The 21,995-nt window shown below is 40.4% G+C and overlaps 1 protein-coding gene across 1 annotated transcript in view; it reads left to right on the forward strand.

The window, feature by feature from the left end:
* The window catches only part of ELP2 (elongator acetyltransferase complex subunit 2), a 37,393-nt gene that overhangs the window by 1,038 nt on the left and 14,360 nt on the right, over positions 1 to 21,995 (forward strand). The window contains exons 2-12 of the mRNA XM_079784092.1: positions 334 to 412; positions 3,621 to 3,691; positions 7,898 to 8,054; positions 9,471 to 9,548; positions 11,883 to 11,947; positions 12,987 to 13,053; positions 13,566 to 13,706; positions 15,066 to 15,161; positions 16,218 to 16,318; positions 16,499 to 16,630; positions 20,362 to 20,511. Coding sequence (XP_079640218.1) covers positions 334 to 412; positions 3,621 to 3,691; positions 7,898 to 8,054; positions 9,471 to 9,548; positions 11,883 to 11,947; positions 12,987 to 13,053; positions 13,566 to 13,706; positions 15,066 to 15,161; positions 16,218 to 16,318; positions 16,499 to 16,630; positions 20,362 to 20,511 — 1,137 coding nt within the window. The remainder of the gene's footprint in view (positions 1 to 333; positions 413 to 3,620; positions 3,692 to 7,897; positions 8,055 to 9,470; positions 9,549 to 11,882; positions 11,948 to 12,986; positions 13,054 to 13,565; positions 13,707 to 15,065; positions 15,162 to 16,217; positions 16,319 to 16,498; positions 16,631 to 20,361; positions 20,512 to 21,995) is intronic.

Genomic DNA, 21,995 nt, shown 5'->3' on the forward strand with positions numbered 1-21,995 from the left:
GAAGAGGTTTCTTATCCAGCCTGGGGTGTCAAGACAGGCTCCCCAGATGAGGACAGGAGTGGGAAGGGGAGGTAAGTGGTGCGCAGGACCAAGGCAGATGAAGACCAGAGAGCTTAGTATGATGAGAGCACAGGACACTGAGAATGTGGAGTGGTGAAAAGAATTAGTGACTGGATGGTTTAAGACACAGTTACAAGTTTACACATTAAAGGAAGGTGATTTTGTCTGGAGTAATCCTGAACTTTCCATGAAAAATACTGAAACCTGATTTTTATTAATAATTCCTCTGTAGGATAGATTCTAATTTACTAACTGGTGCTTCCTTTGTTAAAGAAAAGGGTTGTGATTACCAACCTGAATGGTCACACCGCTCGAGTCAATTGCGTACAGTGGATTTGTAAACAGGATGGCTGTAAGTATTAATCTAACTTAAAGCTGATCTGAATTGTTTTCTAATAAAGTATGATTAGTCATTTTTCTTTTATCACTTCTCTTATTTTACCATCAGCTTATCTGATATTATGCAATTGGAAAATTGAAGAAAAACGGTATGCCCAATGAATTATCTGACCTGTACTTTTACTTTATAGCAGCTGAAGCATGGATAACACAGCAGTGCTTAGGATGAGGGTAGAGGCAGCTCCTGACTGTGGTAAGACCTTCTGCCATTGCCCAGAGCTTCTGCTTGAAAGCCTGTAAGCAGGGCCCATATTAGGGCCCAGGCTGGGATTCCAACAATTTGGCTTGTTTCCGCCACAGACGAGCTATTGTTTTTTCAGGCAGGACATTGCATTTTTTCTTGACCCCAGTTTGTACCTTAGTAACACCTGAAAAGTAAAGGCTCGGACTGAATCAGGGAGCTTTTGAGGTTCGTGACACCTATGAGATCAAAATTATTTTCAGAATAATACCAAGAGGTTATTCACAGTTTTCATTCTCATTCTATAACAGTTATACAGTGGCCCTTTCAGCAGCTGTGTGGTGTGTGATACCACAACAGGTTAAATACAGAAACAGATATGAAAATCCAGCTGTATGCTAATAGATGTTAAAGAGATTTGCAGAAATGTAAAACAGTGCCTCTTATTAATTTTTTTTTGTTATAGAAAATGTAGGGGTTTTCCTCACCATAAAAATGTTTTTGTTAACATGCAATGGAGTTTATTATTATTTTAAAAAATATTTTTATTGATTTCAGAGAGGAAGGGAGAGAGAGAAACATCAATGATGAGAGAGAATCACTGATCAACTGCCTCCTGCATGCCCCCCACTGGGGACCAGGCCTGCAACCCCGAGCATGTGTCTTGACTGAGAATCGAACCTTGACCTCCTGGTTCATAGATGCTCAACCACTGAGCACACCGGCTGGGCTGGAGTTTATTATTTTTAAGGAAAAAATAATAAACTCATGTGTTTAATATTGGTACATAGAGTCAGTCCATATAAACAAAGGCTTTATGGGGTCCCCAAACATTTTTAAGAGCATAAAGGAGTCCTGACACCAAACTGAAATTTGCTGGAATAGATTATCTCCAGGTCTTTCTTATCTCTAACACTAGAGGCCCGGTGCATGAAAATTCATGCACTGGAGGAGGGGTCCCTCAGCCCGGCCTGCCCCCTCTCACAGTCTGGGAACCCTCAGGGGCGGGAGGCGACCCGGTGATCAGGGGAAGGCGACGCCCCATCACACCTCTGCTGCTGCCACTGCCGACAGCACAAGCCTCGGGCGGCCCTGGGTGGCTGGGCAGCCGCCATCCGAGGCTTGCCTGCGTCTCAGGCCGGCCCTGGGCGGCTGGGGGGCTGAGGGGACTGGGGGACTCCGGAAGCAGGTGCACGGAGCCTGCCGCGTGCCTGCTGCCCCAGTGGGGCTGAAGGGAATAGGCGCCGTCATCTTTGAGGGTGTGACAGTCAATTAGCATATTCCCTCCTTATTGGCTGTGGGTGCTGCCATCTTTGTGATGCTGTGAGGGTCAATTAGCATATTCCCTCTTTATTAGATAGGATTCTGTGACTCCAGAGTGTTTAATTAGCATACTGCTTTTAGATGTTGCTTCCAAAATACGATGCAATTTCTTCAAATGTCTTAAAATATGCCTACTGGAGTTTTCTTATGGACTCTGAATTAATTTTTATTCCATAAACACATATTAAGAGCATTCTGAGCCAAGCACCAATGCAGAATCTCCTGAATTAGTGAGACCTGCTTTGATTTTGTCTGTGACATTAAAAAAAAAGTTGAATAAGCTACTTATTTAAGTTGGTAATGCAGGGTTACTTACATTAGGTTAGTAAAAATGATTAAATAGTAGAAAAAGTGGCTTTTAACGCAGCTATTAAAACACAATTGTAATTTTATTAATTGCCACCAAATGACATCAAAGACTACTTGAATCTCAGTATAGGGATTTGCTATAAAAAATTTGGGCTTGTATATTTTATCTTCCCTTTAAAAATGAGGTTACATAAAATAAATTGCTTGTGCATCACTAATCTGTAACTATTAGGATTGATTTTCTCTAAGAATAGGGTTCTGCCATATTCTTTCTAACCCACAGATCAGGTATCTTATGGTGATGCTCAGAATCACATAGTTAAATGGCTTAATTTCCGTGATGCTTGAAGATATTAAATCCCAAGATCATAGCTGGCTGACAGCAGGGTTAGGATAGGAAGCTGGAACTTCTGAGTCCTTGTCTAATGTTTTTAAGACAGTCCCCCAGCTGCTTCCCCTAAACGTCCAGCACATAGGCCAGAAGAAACAAATAAATGGAAAATCCCAACTAAAATTATATGTTATTTCTCCCTTTTTAAAAAACCTAGATTGAGGGACATTCTGCAAAACTACTGGCTGGGATGCTCATTATCACAAAAAAAGAAGAGACTGAGAAACTGTTCTATCTTAAAGGAGACTGAAAAAGGATGACAATTAAATACACAATATATGGTTCTTAGATTCTGAATTTTTAAAAAGTTATAAAAGATATTACTGGAACAATTTGGGGAAATTTTAATATGGGCTGTATAGTACATAATGATATTGTATCAGTGTTAAAATTCTTTTTAAAAAAATATATATTTTATTGATTTTTTACAGAGAGGAAGAGAGAGGGATAGAGAGTTAGAAACATCGATGAGAGAGAAACATCGATCAGCTGCCTCCTGCACACTCCCTACTGGGGATGTGCCTGCAACTAAGGTACATGCCCTTGACTGGAATCGAACCTGGGACCTTTCAGTCCACAGGCTGACGTTCTATCCACTGAGCCAAACTGGTTAGGGCTGCAACTTATTTTTAAGTAGTTTGTCAAAAACAAAAAGGAGTCTGTTTATACACAGGGTTGGGCAAAAGTAGGTTTATAGTTTGTATGGAAAATAATACAGTAATTAGTAAATAATAATACAAGAATAAAACTTTTGCATACTCACAACTGTAAAATCTACTTTTGCCCCACCCTGTACATATAGAGAGAACAAGCTATTAAGCAACTATGGCAAAATGTTAACAGTTGGTGAATCTACGTAAAAGGCATATGAGTTTTCTTATAATTTTTCTATAGCTTTGAAATTTTTCTAAGCTGTTAAAAAATGAACAAAAATATTTACTGAGATATCTTTTTCAGCTCCTTCTACTGAATTAGTTTCTGGAGGATCAGATAATCAAGTGATTCACTGGGAAATAGAGAATAATCAGGTGGGTAGGCATGTTTATAGTTAAAAGAAATGACTGTTACGTCTTTTATTTTCAATTTTTTCCTCATTCTGATATGTTCTTTCTTTATGAAATTGCCTCATTCTTGCTTATCGGTAATCCAGGTTCTGTATTTTGTGTACTTCACAGGCCCTGTACCCTTTCCTCTAATATTTGCTCCCATATTCATATGCTGTCAGTCATTTCTGTCAATTTCCTATTTATTTTGGAATAATTTGTAAGTGGCTATGACATGGGCTGTTTCATCTGTTTTCAGTGATACAAAAATTAATACTGCTGTGTTTATAGAGTAGCTGGTGTCCTGTAGATATATATGTATATACCGTAATTCTCTGTGATATAATATGCTATGCTCGGTATAGATAGACCCTTATTGATGGACATTTAGGTTGTTTCTAGTTGTAAGAAAAGATTAAAAGTGAAAAATTAGTGTGGTAGGTATTTGAATATCTTCCATACAGAAGATGTAGATGAGGCAAAAGCCTATTCATGAATCATGTATATAGTTTGAAGGCAAAATGTACTTGAATAAAGTACAAGGGTGGCTCCAGTGTAGATGCTCTAACTTGCTGCCCCACAACCATGGTGGAGTGAGTTCAGAAAAGTTTTAAGAGGTGGCTTTTGAGTTGGTTCTTAAGAGTATGAGGTGATTTCCTTGGGAGGAGTTGAAGGAATGAGGATTCTTGGTAGGAAAACAAGCATGAGTAAAAGCTCAGGTGAGAAAGGAGAACCCTCTGCTCAGGAGTGTCCAGTTGTTTTGTTTTTGGTTTTTAATATACTTTTATTGACTTCAGAGAAGAAGGGAGAAGGGGAGAGAGAAAGCGAGAGAGAGAGAGAGAGAGAGAGAGAGAGAGAGAGAGAGAGAGAGAGAGAAACATCAATGTTGAGATAGAATCATTGATCTGTTGCCTCCTGCATGCCCCCTATTGGAGATGGAGCCCACAACCTGGACATGTGCCCTTGTCCAGAATCAAACCCGGGACCCTTCAGTCCGCAGGTTGACGCTTTATCCACTGAGCCAAACCAGCTAGGGCAGGAATGTCCAGTTTTAAATCAAAGCCTAAGATGTCTTTAGGGCAGGTCTTCCTTATTTTATTTTATTTTATTTTTTGTTAATCCTCACCCAAGGATATTTTTCCATTGATTTTTAGAAAGAATGGAAGGGAGAGGGAAAGACGCAGAGAGAGAAATGTCAATGTGAGAGAGACACGTTGATTGGTTGCCTCTGCATACACTCCTCAACCAGGGCCGAGCCTGCAACCAAGGTATGTGCCCTTGACCAGAATCAAACCCAGGACCCTTCAGTCCCACGGGCTGAAGCTCTATCCACTGAGCCAAACTGGTTAGGGCTAGGGCAGTGCTTTTTCTAAAGTGTGTTCAGAGAATTATTCATTTCTTAAGATGGTCCATGAAAAAAGGAATCTATGGCCAATCCAGTTTGGGAAACACTGCATTTACCTCTTAGAGAATCCCAGTGCATGCGGGTAGTGAGGGCTCTGAAAGGTTCTGACATGGATGAACCTGCTTACCTTTGTTTGCCTTGCATTTCCCAAACTTGTTTCAAGTCTGAACTTCCTTTTTTCCCCTTTCAAATCTCTTCGTAGTCCTTGTAACTTTAAGGAATACAGTTTTAGTAATGTTTCTAGATAATACATTGTGGGCAGTAACACTAGATAAGCAGAATAGGAGACGAACCTATTAGAATTTGAACACTTGCTTTAAAAATTTGTTTTTTATTAGCAGGCATTTGGAAGTCATTGATAATTTCAGTGAAGAGGAGTATCAATATCAAAAGATTAATCTGACATCCACGTGACAAATTAAAGTAGGAAAAACGTGAAGGAAGGGATATGGGATGTATTTTTGAAGGAAAATGATTTTGGTATTGAATACATAGTTATCAAAGGAGTGGGGAGCTGGTGGTTAGGGGAGTGAGTAGTCAAAAACCATGGGATTGTGTCTTAGGGGCCCTGGAGAAATGCTTCTACAAAAGAAAATAGGCAAGTAGGAGGGAAGATGTGGATTTCATTTGTAGACATGTTATTTGCACACAGACTTGTCCTTCCCAGGTCTGGAGGTAGAGATTTTGGAGCCACCTGAACTTGAATGAATGCAAAGGGATGTGTAGCAAACTTAACCTTTGTTTGGAATGATTTTGGCAGAGGCATCCAGAGAGAAGATTTAAGTACTCATTTTTGAGATTTGAAATAAGACTTGGCAAGATTCTTTTCCTCAGTGCCCCCCCAAACTTCTGTCAGTAGAAAGCACTACAAGCTCAGCAAGTATCTGATGGCAGACAGCAAACTTAGCTTGGGAGGGGCCAGAGGGGGCGAATGTGAAGCCGAATGGGGAGGAGGGGAGGATCAATTGTGTAAAGAGGGGAGAAGGAGCAAGAGGATTTAGGGGAAGGGGCCACACATTGTAACCTGAGGGGCTTAAATGTTCTTTTCCATATGCATTTCCATGCACACAGGTGCTAAACACACTTTGACTTCTGATAACAGGAAGTAATTCTAAGCTGGTATAATGAGAGGTTCCAGCCTTTGAACAGTGAGCATTGTTTTTTAAAAAGCTGGTGAACTTGAGAGATTTCTTTTGCTTGAGTTTTTAAAATTCTGTGATGTTTGAAATATAACCCTGTTTAAGGATCTGAAGTGTTTTCAATAGATTTAATTTTTTAAGGCATAATGATACAGACTCATAAAAGAAGTTTCAATATAGAGAAGTATAAAAAAGGAAAATAACTATATACAAAATCTCAACAGAGTTAACATTCTGATGAACATTGTCTCAGATGTCTAGTATGTATATACAATTATACATACCGTATCTGAGTTATTTTATTTTATTTTTATTTTTTTAAAATATTTTTTTATTGATTTTTTTACAGAGAGGAAGGGAGAGGGATAGAGAGCTAGAAACATCGATGAGAGAGAAACATCGACCAGCCGCCTCCTGCACACCCCCTACCGGGGATGTGCCCGCAATCAATGTACATGCCCTTGACTGGAATAGAACCTGGGACCTTTCAATCCGCAGGCCCACGCTCTATCCACTGAGCCAAACCGGTTTTGGCTGTATCTGAGTTATTTTAAATGTTTTTCAAGGAAGCCAAAGGTTAATGTTGAAAGGAAGTTAGTGTACAGACCCTTATACATAACAATTAATTACCTCTGGAGTAGCAGAGTTTTGCCTAAGTAATTGGGAAATAGCTGAGGACATCGCTATTTGAGAAGATAATTTATGGAAGATACCTTTCAAAGTAAGTGGTGGAGTCTCACACATTTGGAAATCTAAGAAATACACCTAAAACAACAGAAATGATGCATGGCAAGAATCTTGCATGGCAAGCAGGTGGACTTGATAAACAAGTGGGGGCCCAGTTCTGTTTGCCATGTTTCCATTTTGCAGCTATGCTTGCTTTAGGCAAGTGTCTTGTGGGGATGCTAAAATCACTAGGTAGTAGTTTGATGGAGAATAGAATACTTAAACCCAAAGTATAATCTCATATCAACCCCCAAAATTTTAAGTTCACAGTGAAAACATCTGGCAGACACTACCTTTACTAAGATATCAAGGTTAACGTCACTAAAATTGGGACAGATTGACATCATGGATGTGATGCACTTAGATAGTATTGATGACAAAACATCAGACTTAATTCAGAAAGGACCATTCCACAAAGCTGGCCTATGTTCTTTAATTTCTCAATGTCATGGACATCTTTCCATAGTAATAAGCATATATTTACCTACATTATCCTTTTTATTGGCTACAGTGTATGTGTCGAATAATTAATCAGTTCCCTATGAATAATTTTTGGTTTATTTTTTACGATTATAAAGTGTGTGATCGATGCCCACATCCTCTACCAAATCACACACAAACACAAAACAAAACAAAAAGCGAGTGTGATGAATTTAGCTTTTATTACTTGTTAAACTATTGCTGTTAGCACCTCAGATAGATTCTTAGATGTGAGATTGCTGTGTCAAGGTTATGCACATTTTATGTATCATTAATATGGTCAGATAGACTTCTTGAAAGTTAACATTCTCTTCAACTGAAAGGACCTATTTCTAGGTCTTACATTTTATCAGTACCATTCATTAATCCTGTGATTCCAGTTAAAGGTGAAACTGGTAATTCCTTTTTATCACAATGTTTTTGCCATTTTTTCTGACTCAGCTTTTAAAAGCGGTTCCTCTCTACGGCCATGAAGGACCTGTTTATGCAGTGCATGCTGTCTACCAGAGAAGGGTATCGGATGCTACATTGCGTACGCTGATGGTTTCTGCAGCTTCAGATTCCACTGTTCGAGTCTGGTCTAAAGAGGGTTCAGCAGGTATGTTTAAAGACTTTATAATCTAACTAGAGGCCCGGTGTACGAAATTCGTGCACTCAGGAGGGGGGGGTCCCTCAGCCTGACCTGTGCCCTCTTGCAATCTGGGCGCCCTTGGAGGAGTGGGCCTAAGCTGTCAGTTGGACATCCTTAGCACTGCTATGGGGGCAGGAGAGGCTCCCACCACTGCCTTTGTGCTGGCCAGTCGTGAGCCCGGCTTCTGACTGAGCAGCGCTCCCCCTGTGGGAGAGCACTGACCACTAGGGGGCAGCTCCTACATTGAGTGTCTGCCCCCTGGAGGTCAGTGTGCATCATAGCGACCGGTTGTTAGCCTTTTATTATATAGGACTAGGGGCTCAGTGCACGAATTCGTGCACCTTGAAAGGAACTGTGGGCCACAAGGCTGTGGTGGGCATAGGGGTGGGTCTTGGCCCATCCTCCATGCCCCCACTGACCCCTCCTGCCATGGCCCCTGGCCCCCTGCCTGCTGGCAGCCCCACTTCCACCGCCACTGCTCCCACACACTGATGGCACCAGCTCTGCTTACACCTACTGATGGCACGGAGCAATTGGGGCCAGTGCCGTCAGCGGGTGCAAGCGGCAGCTGCTGCCCCGATCACCCCTCAGGAGCAGTGGGAAGTATAGAAGCCCTCAAGGGCGATCGGGGCCGGTAGCTGTTGCTTGCACCCGCTGACGGCGCCGAGCGATCAGGACCGGTGCTGGGCGCTGGCAGCGGGTGCAAGTGGCGGCTCCAGCACTGGCTGTGGGTGTGAGCAGGGCTGTCTCCATGAGTGGGTGTAAGAGGCAGCTGCCGGCCCCAATTGCCCCTCAGGAGCAGGGGAAGGTGGAGAAGCCCTGAGGGGCGATCAGGGCCGGCAGCAGGTGCTAGCAGCGGCTCGGTGCCAGCAATGGGTGCAAGTGGGGCCAGCGCTGGCAGCAGGCGCGGGTACCAGCAGCAGGTACAAGTGCCCGGCGGGACCGCAGCGCTTGGGAGCAAAGAATTTTCAGTAATCACCAGAGGCTCACCCCGATGATAGTGACCAGCGCCCCTCCTTGGTCTGGAGCCCCCGCTCACCTGCTCCACCATCCCGCCGTGGCCGACTCCCACCATGTTCCATGTATGCCCCCTGGTGGTCAGTGCACGTTATAGCGACTGTTTGGTTGTTCTGCCGTTTGGTCTATTTGCATATTAGGGTTTTATATATGTAGAAGGTAGATAGATGTAAATTTCCTCCCAGCCTTTTCATATAAATAATTTTGTTCTCTGTAACCTTGTTAAACATTGACCATTTCAATTCACATGGTGTGTGGGGCTCAGGATTGGCTTCTCTCAACCCCTGCTAGTGTGATGCTGCTGCTCAATCTCTAGGTAGATAAGCCCAGAGTCAGTCGTTCATGGTGTTTTTCATTAATTTTTAGTAACCTGCCTTCAGACCTTGAGCTTTGGAAATGGATTCACTCTGGCTCTCTGCTTATCTTTTTTGCCTAATACTGATGGTGAGTATCTTCTTAAGAGCAATATCCTACATAATAAAAGGGTAATATGTAAATTACCATCACTCCGCTACGCCCACGATTGGGCCAGCGGGAGGCGCAGGGGGCGGGACTCGGGGTGGCCGATTGGGCCGGCGGGACGCTGAGCTTGTGTCGCCAGCGGCGGTGCGAGCTCAGCGTCTGCACCATGGCTGTGCTGCGGCACAGAAGGGGCCTCTGGGGTAGCGAGCCCACGTCCTGCTGCGGACCATCAAAAGCGGGGAGTGAAAGCGGGGGAGCTGGCTGTCTGTCCGCTCCGGCATCAGGCCTTTCGAAAGCCTCCGCCGCGCCCAAGGCTTTCGAAAGGCCTGGTGCACCAGCGGACAGACAGCCAGCTCCCCCGCAATTGAAAGCGGGGAGCTGTGTGTCTGCTCCAGCACCAGTGGACCCACTGCCATCAAAAGCGGGGAGCAGGCTGCTAGCAGTGTCCGCGGAGCGTGCTAGGCTTTGTGGGGCAGTGGATATGGCCTGGATGGCAGGTTAGGCCTAGGGGACCCTACACGTGCATGATTTAATCATGCACTGGGCCTCTAGTATTTTCATATCTCCCTATGATCAGAACCTAAAAGAAACATTTGGTCTCAATTTTGTATCTAAATTTTTTCATGAAACAGGTTGAGACCTAGCTAATATACTTCGTTTTCAATATTCAAAAGATCTGAATATAGAACATAAGATTAAAAGAGGCTATTAGGATTTTGGTAGCTGTTGAAAATTTAAATGACTTCATAATGTAATCAAGATTGATACTGCTATTTATGAAGTATATTAATGATGTATGTAGATCTAATTTGGGAGAATTGTCTAGCTCTTTAGATGGTGAAGGTCTGGGATAAGTTGGAAAAGTACTGAAGATGGACCATGTGAGCATTTCTTATGAGAGGACAGCCCCTTTCCATCCTGCATGATAACATTTTTGCCTAAGACCACTCACTTAAAATCTCCAAACAGAAAATTTTCCCTTTTGCTATGAAACCCATTTGTACTTCCTTTGATTATCCCTCGCAGAGATGATGGCCAGTGTGAGTCTGTCTCTCTGTCTCCTCAGTAACCTGGAGGACAGGCCAGGTGGAGAGAGGGGGGTCTGGAAGCCACCAACCTCTTGCCTTTTGGGGTAGGAGCTGCGAACTCATGGTTTCATGTGATGCTTCCATTTTGTGTGAGGATTCCCTTGGAGGAGGAACTCTCACATTCTGGTTTTATAACATCGAATTTAATGTCTTCCCACATACACTGAGGCCAAGTGACTGGAGTTTTTTGTTTTTGTTTTTAGTGGATTTAAAGTGATAAAATCTTTGAAAAATTCACCTGGTAGCAAGGTATTTCCCTAGAGAAAGAATTCCTACTTTATTTTGCTCCACAGTCATGAAGGCTATCCCTTGGTAATGTGAATTACTTTTTTGTGCTATTAAAGAAAACGAATTTTACACTCGCACCTCTCATAGCTTTTTAACCACGTATTTAATTATATGTGTTTTTATTTGGTTCTCTAATTGCTTCAGGAATTTTGTTTTACTATTGAATTCTCAAAATGTGAGGCCCTCAAGGTAACAACCATACCATGACTGCATCTTTGTGCAGTAACCATGATGCCAGGCTGATAGTAGCTCTTCATTTTATTATTCAACTAGAGGCCTGGTGCATGGATTTGTGCACTGGTGGGGTCCTTCGGCCTGGCCTGCGGGGATTGGGCTGAAACTGGCTCTCCGACATCCCCCGAGGGGTCCTGGATTGCGAGAGGGTACAGGTCAGGCCGAGGGACCCCATCGGAGCCGGGGAGGGACCGTGGGAGGGCTCCAGGGCGTGTCTGGCCCATCTTGCCCAGTCACGATCTGCCCGGACCCCTGCAGCAAGCTAACCTACTGGTCGAAGCGTCTGGCCCCTGGTGGTCAGTACTTATAGCGACTGGTTGAACAGTCGAATGAATGGTCAGACACTTAGCATATTAGCCTTTTATATACATAGATTGGGCTAACTTTTCATATTAGTCTTTGGTCTGACAGTGAAAATGCTCCCAACTGCTCTCACGCTTCCCCTTTTGCTGCTTCTTCTATCATAAAATACATATAATGGAGAAAAGGGCTCTCGATCAGTAGTCATTCATTGCCAAGTAACCATTTAATAGGACATTTAGAGTGTTCACTTTATTCCTATTGACATTTATTGAGTACTTTCAATTTATTTGTTCAGTGATGTGAGAAATAGAAACCAGGGTTCTTTAGAGCTTAGAATCCATCATAGGTGATAATCATAATGTCTGATTGAATACTTAACAGCAAAGCCTCTTTTTTCCCCCAGTACCAATACTAGCATGTGGCGATGATGACTGCAAAATCCACTTATTTGTTCAACAGAATGATCAGGTAATTGATGATGTTTATGAAGAGACTGAAATTAGCTTCTGCTTAATTACATTTCTTAATGTGGACTATTTCCAGATTATAGGATTTCAGGAATGTTCTCATCTAAACCAAAATAATCCAATAGGAGTATTTCTCTTACAATTCTTTGTTAGATGGTTTCCCGCCAAGCTGCTGCTGCCTTGACTACCAGATCCAGGGTTGTTAGAAGGAAACAGGTCGCTAGGTGGGGGAAGAAGGGAAGGAAGATACTGTGATAGTGTTTTTTCTTAAAAATTTTTTTTTAAAAATATATTTTATTGATTTTTTACAGAGAGGAAGGGAAAGGGATAGAGATCTAGAAACATCGATGAGAGAGAAACATCGACCAGCTGCCTCCTGCACACCCCCCCACGGGGGATGTGCCCGCAACCAATGCACATGCCCTTGACCGGAATCGAACCCGGGACCCTTCAGTCCGCAGACCGACGCTCAATCCACTGAGCCAAACCGGTTTCGGCTTTTCTTTAAAATTTTAAGTGAAGTACATCATACTTACAGTGAAAACACTCCCTGGTAGTGTTTATTGATCCTTCTGAACCTTATGTACACTTTGAGTAGTTAAACTAGGGGAGGGAATTTCTAGAAAGGGGGTTGTTAACTAGAGCCTCTTTTATTTAATAAAGGAGATAGTTTCTTTGCATTCTGTAAGACAGTTTAAAATGGTTGTGAATGTCCCACTACCCACCTTTTATCTATGTTACATCATAGCATATATCATTCTATTTTGTAAACATTTAGAGTATTTGAGGTCTACAGATCTTATCTACTTAGCATTGCTCAGGCGATACAGGTGATTATGAGATTTTTCACGAGACCTCTATCTTGTGTCTAATCAGTAGTGTTCCCAGTTTTTTTGTTTTGTTTTGTTGTGTGTGTGTGTGTGTGTGTGTGTGTGTGTTTTAAGAAGAGATGCAGCAGGACTAGCTGGGACCAAATGAAGTCGATATACATGAAAATATTAAATTCTTACACCAGTCCTGATGATTTTTTTGTCTTACAGTTTCAGAAAGTGCTTCTTCTCTGTGGACATGAGGATTGGATAAGAGGCGTGGAATGGGCAGCCTTTGGTCAGTAGGAAGTTTTCCTAAATTACTGAGATGAGGACTAGTGTGTGTAACTTCCAAGAAATCAGCCCCCTATGTTTTAATTTAAAATTGTCTTTGTATGTACTATTAGGAAAGAGGATACTTATCCCTTCTGTTAACTATTAATTAGAAAAGAGGATATTTATCCCTTCTGCTAACTATTAATTGGGGTGGTAGAAGATGAAACAAGTTGATGTTTAAAATGGGACACGGGCCTACTATTCCACATGCAGGCATTCTTGAAAAGTTCTTTGTAGATCTTAGTAGACAGTATATAAGAATATCACATGCTACAACCATTTATCAGCATTGTACTATATTTGTCAATGTCAGTAAAACTGAATATAGGTCAAATGAATGAAGGGTAAGGAAGCAAAGTCTAATTTTTTTCAGGAAATCCAGAAGTGTGCCTGTTGTAGAAGAGAAAGTCTTATACCTAAATTTAAGAATATATTGTTTTAAAAATAATAAATTTTGTGTTTTTTTAAAATTAGGTAAAGATCTTTTCCTAGCAAGCTGTTCACAAGATTGCCTGATACGAATATGGAGGATGTATTTAAAATCAACATCATTAGAAACTCAGGATGATGATAATATAAGACTGAAGGAAAATACTTTCACTGTAGAAAATGAAAGTGAGTAATAATGAAAATATTTGATGTAATAATACTTAGGTATCCTAGCTGAATCATTTGTGTTTTATTATAAATCTGTGTGAAGGTTAGTTTTTTAGAAATGTCAGAGCCCTACATGAAATTTGATACTATGCATTTTTCCTTTTTTTAATTTTTATGAAACGAGTCATTTTTCATATATGAAACTTACTTTTGTTGTAAACCATACTAGTGAGATTTTTTAAAATTGCTGAAAATATTTCAAACTGTTTTCTCAATAAATTAATTTGTATAATGTTACTAAATTGTAATTTTAGCATATGAAGATCAAAAGAAATCATGTGAATTAGCTGTACCTTAGTTGGAAGATACTCTACAAGATAAGCTAAATCCCTGCATTTGAGGAGTATATATAATTTTGATTTTCATACTGTCTGGCATCAGAACAGTACCCCTGCATGGGGTATTGATCCTGTTGAAATAATTGTATTTGAAGAAGTTATTTTTGTTTGTTTTTTGAAGAAGGTATTTTTGGATGTGTATCTAAATTGTAAAGTTAGTTCTCAGTGAGCATTGTTCCCCCAGGAATTCTCTTCTTTGTTATTACTCTTCTTAATTATAAAGCCCATAAGAGTTGAGATTTTGGTAACAGTTTTTTAAAAATATTTTTATTGACTTCAGAGAGGAAGAGAGAGAGAAATAGAAACATCAATGATGAGAGAGAATCATGGATCGGCTGCCTCCTGCACTCCCCCTATTGGGCATTGTGCCTGCAACCAGGCATGTGCCTCGACCGGGAATCGAACCCAGGACCCTTCAGTCCGCAGGCTCTATCCACTGAGCCAAACAGGCCAGGGCTGAGATTTTGGTAACAGTTTTATGGGGGTGGAGGGGGCAAAGAAATACTATAACCAGCATATTATAAGTAGCTATTCCCAAAGTTGAAATTTTTTGTGATATTTTTATGAATTATTTTGTTTGAAAGGTCACAAACTTTCAAACTGACTTGCCTTCCTGTACTTCTGCATTTATCTTTTTTTGTTTGTTTTGTTAATCCTCACCTGAGGATATTTTAATCAAACCCAAGACTCTGATCTACAGGCCAACACTGTAACCACTAAGCAAAACTGGCCAGGGCTATCTTAATTTTTTTTAAATGGCATTTTAGATTATTATACTGTAATAATGATAAACATAGCTAGGAGGCTGGCATGTCTGTTTTTTGCTTTTAAGTTGTAGTATAACAATATATCCCAGAAAATATTAAAAATAGAGCATATTCTTTAATGTTTATTTCTGACCGGGTAGAGACAAAGGTAGAGAAAAATTTATCTAGAAGAGCTTTGAGGAAACAGCGCTTCTTCATTGCATTTGTTAAAGGTATTAAAATGGCATTTGCGGTTACTCTGGAGACAGTGCTGGCTGGTCACGAAAGCTGGGTGAATGCAGTTCATTGGCAGCCTTCATTTTACAAAGGTAGGACAAAAAACATACACATATCCCTCATCAGTTAAATCTCCCATGCAGAATGTTAAGCTGACCAAATAAAATGGAGGGTAGTTTGAATGTGATTAGAAATCTCAAATGTAAGACATTTTCAAGTTGATGAAGTGTAATACTGCAGCCCTGTTCTGCTGGACACTCAATTCCACTGCATATTGTGCTCCTGAGCAGGAAAAGGGTGATTCCTGCCACAGTTACTGAAAGTGCCTCACCCCAGTATCTTTTTTTCTGAAAAGTTTCAGACTATTCTTTATGGGATTGAAGAGAAATTGACTTTCGGGCAAACTTCACTGGATCCTTTACCCTTGGCAATACAAAGATGGTAATACTGACATGCATAATTTATGAGAAAATAAGATCCCCTCATCCTTTTGCCCTTAACCTCCACTTCTGGAGTGATGGTTGTGTGCATGCTCATGCTGGTGCTGGGGTGGAGCTGAGTAAGGCACAAGCCTCATTCTTCCCCAGAGCTAAAATAGAGACTATCCATCATTACTATTCAGGTAACCACTATTCAGCTTTAATTATATTATACCTTATTTGCTACAGTTTTTAAAAAAAGATATAGATATTGAGGACCCCTGTGTATTTCCTGAGCCCTCGCCTTTCCATCCTTCCCTAGAGGCAACTGCAGTACTGAATTCTGGGTATTAGCATTCCCAGGCATGTTTTTATACTTTACACATTGATGTCGCCACAAACAGTAGTTTCACAGCTACTGACACGATCTCAGTGTGTCCTTATCTTCTTACAACTTGCCTTTTTAGCTTACATGCTAAACATTTGGAGTTGTATCCATGTTGATTCATGTAACTCTAGTTTGTTTATTTTGATTACAGTTTAATATTACACTGTTTAAATATACCACAACTTGTTTACTTGTTCTTATGGTAGACATTTGTGGTGTTTTCAGATTTTGCTATTGCATTGCTAAAGTGAATGTTTTTGCAATATCCATGTTGTTTTTTCTAGTAATCTACAAACATGATGCCTGGTGAAAACCTAAAGAAATAAGTTTATATTTTTTAGATGGTGTTCTACAGCAGCCAATGAGATTATTGTCTGCCTCAATGGATAAAACCATGATTCTCTGGGCTCCAGATGAAGAGTCAGGAGTTTGGCTAGAACAGGTAAAAATGTGGATATTTAAGGAATAGAAAATTGAGTTTATAAACTGAATATTTAATTCCCAAGTCTGTATTCCTAGAGCTGCAGATGTTCACTCTTTGTATATGTTAAATGAGTGAGAACATAATCTCTGGAATCAATGGTTTCTATTGATTATGAATTGTTTTCTGTTATTGCTATAGGTTCGAGTAGGGGAAGTCGGTGGAAATACTCTGGGATTTTACGATTGCCAGTTCAATGAAGATGGCTCTCTGATCATCGCTCATGCTTTCCATGGAGCATTGCACCTATGGAAACAGAATGCAGCTAACCCAGTAAGAAAAGCACTTGAAACCCAGGTTAACTTATAGCACTACATAGTACCAGTAGAGACACTTAAGTTCGAATGACATCACTTCTTTTTGTAAGCATTATACTATAGTTTACTAGGTAAGAAATTCATACTTTTCTAAGAATAAAAGTATTCATTTCTTCAGCATTGAAATTTGCACATATATAAAATTTCTACATAAATGAACTTTAAGCTATATAAATTTTAAGTTCTTCCTTTAAGCTATATAAATTTTTTTATGGGAGCTTTTCCTAAAATGTGTAACTTTCCTATTTTAAAGAAGGTAACATAGTTTGATATTTTCTTGTTGAATGGCTGGGTACTCCATAGATAATGATTGAACAAGTGACTGACAAAAGAGCATTCTGAATACTTGTATTTTGTGATGGATTATATTGATGCTCTCAGGGGCTGTTGATATGTGTAATTCTACATGGCCTTCCAAGTATTGGGCCCTTTTAGCTTTTTCTTATAATTTTGGTCTCTTCTCAAAGAGAGGTAATCTTCTTCCTCTGATCATGCTGAACATTATTCCATCTTTTACTTTCTAATTTGCTTATCTGCTGCTTGGGTTTGGGGAAATGCAGTAGCAGGAGCATAGTGGCTAAGGGCACAGGTCTTGGAGCTAGACATCTGAATTCAGATTCCACGCCAGCACTTACTAATCAGCTGTATGTCCTGGAGGACATTACCTTAGTCTGTCTCAGGTTTCTCATTTGTAAAATGTGCATAGTAATAGCATCTACACTTAAGGTTTTTATGATGCTTAAATGAGTTAATATTTGTACATCATAAAAAACAGGTCCTGGCATATATTGGATACTATATAAATGTATTTTAATAAATTAAAGAAGTCAGAACATTGACTGAAATGTGAATCACCAGATAATAGCTTCCTTTATAAAGTACAAATTTATGGATTTGCATAACGTTTAATTGTGGGCTTTGTAATAGGTGTGTTACCTATGAGGATTTGACTTCTCAATACATAGGGTGACTTGCTCTTTCCCTTGTGTCTTCTATTTATGGTTGATCTTCATGATTGTTTCCACCTTTTTTTTTCTAAAAAATATATATATTTTTTATTGATTTCAGAGAAGAATGGAGAGGGAGAGAGAGATAGAAACATCAGTGATGAGAAAGAGTCATTGATTGGCTTCCTCCTGCACGCCCCACATTGGGGACTGAGCCCGCAACCTGGGCATGTACCCTGACCTGGAATCGAACCCTGACCTCCTGGTTCATAGGTTGATGCTCAACCACTGAGCCATGCTGGCTGGGCTCGTTTCTACTATTAAGTGAAACAGGAAATCATCAGCGATGACTTTTAAAAAGAAATATTTTGGGGGATAAATTTAATTTCATTCTTAACTCAGAGCTCCTTTGAGCTGTATTTCAGGTGGTCTTTGAGATCCTTCATAGGAAAAAGCATCAGATGAGTAAGGAGAAACTCAAACCAGAAGACATAATCTCACTGTACTTGTGCTTGTAACTTGGCTTCAAATTTATAATAGCTACTTACAAGTATTAAGGGTGATTTTTTAAAAATTGACTTTATTTTTTAGAGCAGTTTTAAGTTCAAAGAAAAATTGAGCAGAAAGCGTGGAAGATACCCATATATGCCCCCCCCTTCCCGCCTGCCAGCCACCCCCCCCCAACCTTCTGCACGTCAACATCCCAAACCAAAGATTTACATTTGTTATGATCAAGAGTGATTTTTTGTTGTTGTTGTTGTTAATTCTCACCCAAAGATATTTTCCATTGATTTTTAGAGAGAATGGAAGGGAGGGGAATAGACAGAAAGAGAGAAACATCGATGTGAGAGAGACACATCAATTGGTTGCCTCCTACATATGCCCAGACCAGGGCTGGGGATTGAGCCTGCAACTGAGGTGCGTGCCCTTGACTGGAATTGTACCCAGGACCCTTTAGTTCATGGACTGACGTCTGTCTACTGAAGCAAACTGGGTAGGGCAAGAGTGTGATTTTTAAAAACAAACTGCCCTTTAGGACTTGCAGTGGAAGACTGTACTGATAGTCCAAAAAGCTGCCCTTTGTTCAGAACTTTCCGGAAACTCCCATTAGTGCTAACTTTAGAATCAGTTGTATGCCACAGAGGAAATTAATAGCATTTCTTTGTCATAGCCTTTTTATTTATTTTTGACCAGAAAATAGTACTGTTTAACTTAATCACTGACCCCATTCATCAGTCTTGTCTCTGAATGACCTTTTAGGTATTTAGACAAACTTAATTTTCCTCTTAAGATAAGTTTTACCACCACTTGGTTTTTGCCCTAATAGACATTCAAAAGTTGTCAAGCCTGGCTGGTGTGGTTCAGTGGTTAAGTCACAACCTATGAACCCAGAGGTCACGGTTTGATTCCTGGTCACATGCCCGGGTTGTGGGCTCGATCCCCAGTGGGGCCATGCAGGAGGCAGCCGATCAAAGATTCTCTCTCAACATTGATGTTTCTATCTCCTCTTCCTCTCCCTTTCTCTCTGAAATCAATAAAAAATATATGTTAAAAAAAAAAAAAAGATGCTCTGTGGCCCTGGCCAGGTGGCTCAGTTGGTTGGAGCGTCGTCCCCTACTCCAAAAGGTTGTGGGCTGAATCCCTGGTCAGGGCGCATATGGAAGGCAACCGATTGATGTTTCTTTCTCACATCAATATTTATCTCTCTCCCTAAAATCAATAAAAACATATCCTTGGGTGACCAGCTTTATGACATTTTCTGTATTTCGTTATCATTATTTTATATGGTGGCTTGTGTAGGCTCCCTCAGAAAGTGAACCAACTAGGCTTGATTCACCCGTTTGTCTTCTACTCTGCAATTCCCTTTACTTAGTAAAGGAAGCCATTGAGGCATACAATTGGAATCTAATAACACATTTTACACAGTACTCTTTGTTTATTTAGTTTAACAAATAAATACATAGTACCTCCTTTGTGCTGACATTGTTGTGTGTGCTTTACAAATATAATCTCATTTAATCCTCTTAACGATTCTATGAATTAGGTAATTTTACAGAAGAGTTAATTTTGGCATAGAAAGGTTAAGTAGTATTTGGCTTCTAGGAGGTATTCAATAAATGATGAATGGAGGGGAATTTCCCAAAGTTACATTTTAAAAAAAATTTTTGTTAATCTTCACCCGAGGATATTTTTCCATAGATCTTTAGAGAGAGTGGAAGAGAGAGGGAAAGATAGAGAGAAACATCGATGTGAGAGAAACACATCGATTGGTTGCCTCCTGCACAAGCTCCAACCAGGGCCCGTGCTGGGGAGGAGCCTGCAACCGAGGTACGTGCCCTTGACAAGAATAGAACCCGGGATCCTTTGGTCTGCAGGCCGACGCTCTATCCACTGAGCCAAACCGGCTAGGGCCCAAAGTTACATTTTTAAAGGACATAGAACATATTTGAATGTAAGTTCTAATATGCTTGACTGAAAAACAGAGTCTGCTTTTTTTTTCCTTGGGGATAGGGAGATGGAGAGGGAGAGGGCAGGGAAAGGCATGGGTATGCTCCCAGGAGGGAGAGCACCCAGATTCTATTATTTTAAAATCCCATCTTGTTTACTTAGCTTTTCACCTTGCTTGGGGATTTCAGTCTTTCCCAGTAGAAGAGCTGATGGCTAAAGGCATTATCAGATTTTATTTTGAGTGGTAGTGGTCTTTGGTTATTTTGATGTGTCATGAGCACTTTCATTACAGAGAGAGTGGACTCCAGAGATTGTCATTTCAGGACACTTTGATGGTGTCCAAGATCTAATGTGGGATCCAGAAGGAGAATTTATCATCACTGTTGGTACCGACCAGACAACTCGACTTTTTGCTCCATGGAATAGAAAAGATCAATCACAGGTAAAATGTTGTCATGTTTGATTGATCCCCGTTAATAAAAAATATCCATGAGCATGTGAAAAGTGGAGCAACATCATTAGCTATTAGGGAAATGCAAATTAAAACCAAGATGAGATGTCACTACACACCCTCTGGGAAGGCTGAAGTAAGAAATACAGTAACAAGTGGTGATAAGGATACAAAGCAACTGGAACATTCATACATTGCTAGAGGAAATGTAAAAAGATACAAGCATTCTGGAAACAGTTGACATTTTCTTAAAAACGTATGCATACATGCATTCTTTACAATTCAAATAATTCAAATGTTGTTAAATGTATTTACTTCAGTTCCACACAAAAGTTCTGTGATGCCTTGTAATTAATTCATTAGGAAACAATAGCAAGTCTGCAGTAAAAGCTAATTTCTAAAGTCATAGTGTTAGATAAATAGTGGTTGGGGGTGGTTTTTGTCCAGGAAACTTTTCAATCTTGCACTGAGCTCAGAAAACTTGACCACTGGCAAGCCATCAAACTGTGCTATGCAATAGAGAAAGCCAGTATACGCAGCTTCAATTTCCGACAAACACTCATGGAACCCAGTTGTGGGTCAGTTCATGAGAGCTAATGAAACTGGCCACTGACATCATTGCCATAGTAGCATATGGTAGATTCACCTTAATAGAGTTGAGGAGATGGGGAGTAATATAGTCAAATGAAAAACAAGGCAAATGATTTGGAGTGATTTTCTGTTGCTCTTGGTGATGTGTTACTGATATGTCTCAGTTGTTTGTTTATCCATGATCCGTTAAAAACAAATCATTAAATTGGACTGAACAAAAATGTAAAATTTTTGCTGTTTGAAAGACACTGTCAGGAAAATGAGAAGATAAGTCACAAATAGGGAGAAAGTATTTACATACCTGGAAAGGCTTATATCTAGAATATATAAAAAACTTTTCCGAAGACAGTAATAGGGAAACAAATAATCTAGTAAAAAAAGGACAAAAGATTTGAACAGATATTTCTCTAAGGAAAAATAAAGACAGGAAAAGAGTCTCAATACCATTAGTAATTAGGGAAGTGCAAATGAAAGCTACAATGAGATGCCATTGTACACGAATTGAAATGATTCAAGTTAAAAGACTGACCAAGTGTTGATGAGGAAGTGGGCAACTAGAACTCTCATATACTGCTGTTAAATGTATAAACCGATTTGGAAAATACTTTGGCAGTTTCTGAAATCCTATATAATAAAAGCCTAATATGCTAAGTGTCCTGTCGTCCGTTCAACCAATCAAAGCTTAATATGCTAATGATATGCTAACACCACTCAATCACTCGCTATGACGTGCACTGACCACCAGGGGGCAGATGCTCCAACCAGTAGGTTAGCTTGCTGCTGGGGTCCGGCTGATCGGGACTGATTGGGACGGAGTGAGACAGGTCAGATATGCCCTGGAGCCCTCCCACGGTCCCTGCCCAGCTGGCCAACCTCCCGCGTCC

Source organism: Cnephaeus nilssonii (assembly GCF_951640355.1).
Source record: "Cnephaeus nilssonii genome assembly, chromosome: 11".
In the NCBI taxonomy this organism is placed as follows: domain Eukaryota; kingdom Metazoa; phylum Chordata; class Mammalia; order Chiroptera; family Vespertilionidae; genus Cnephaeus; species Cnephaeus nilssonii.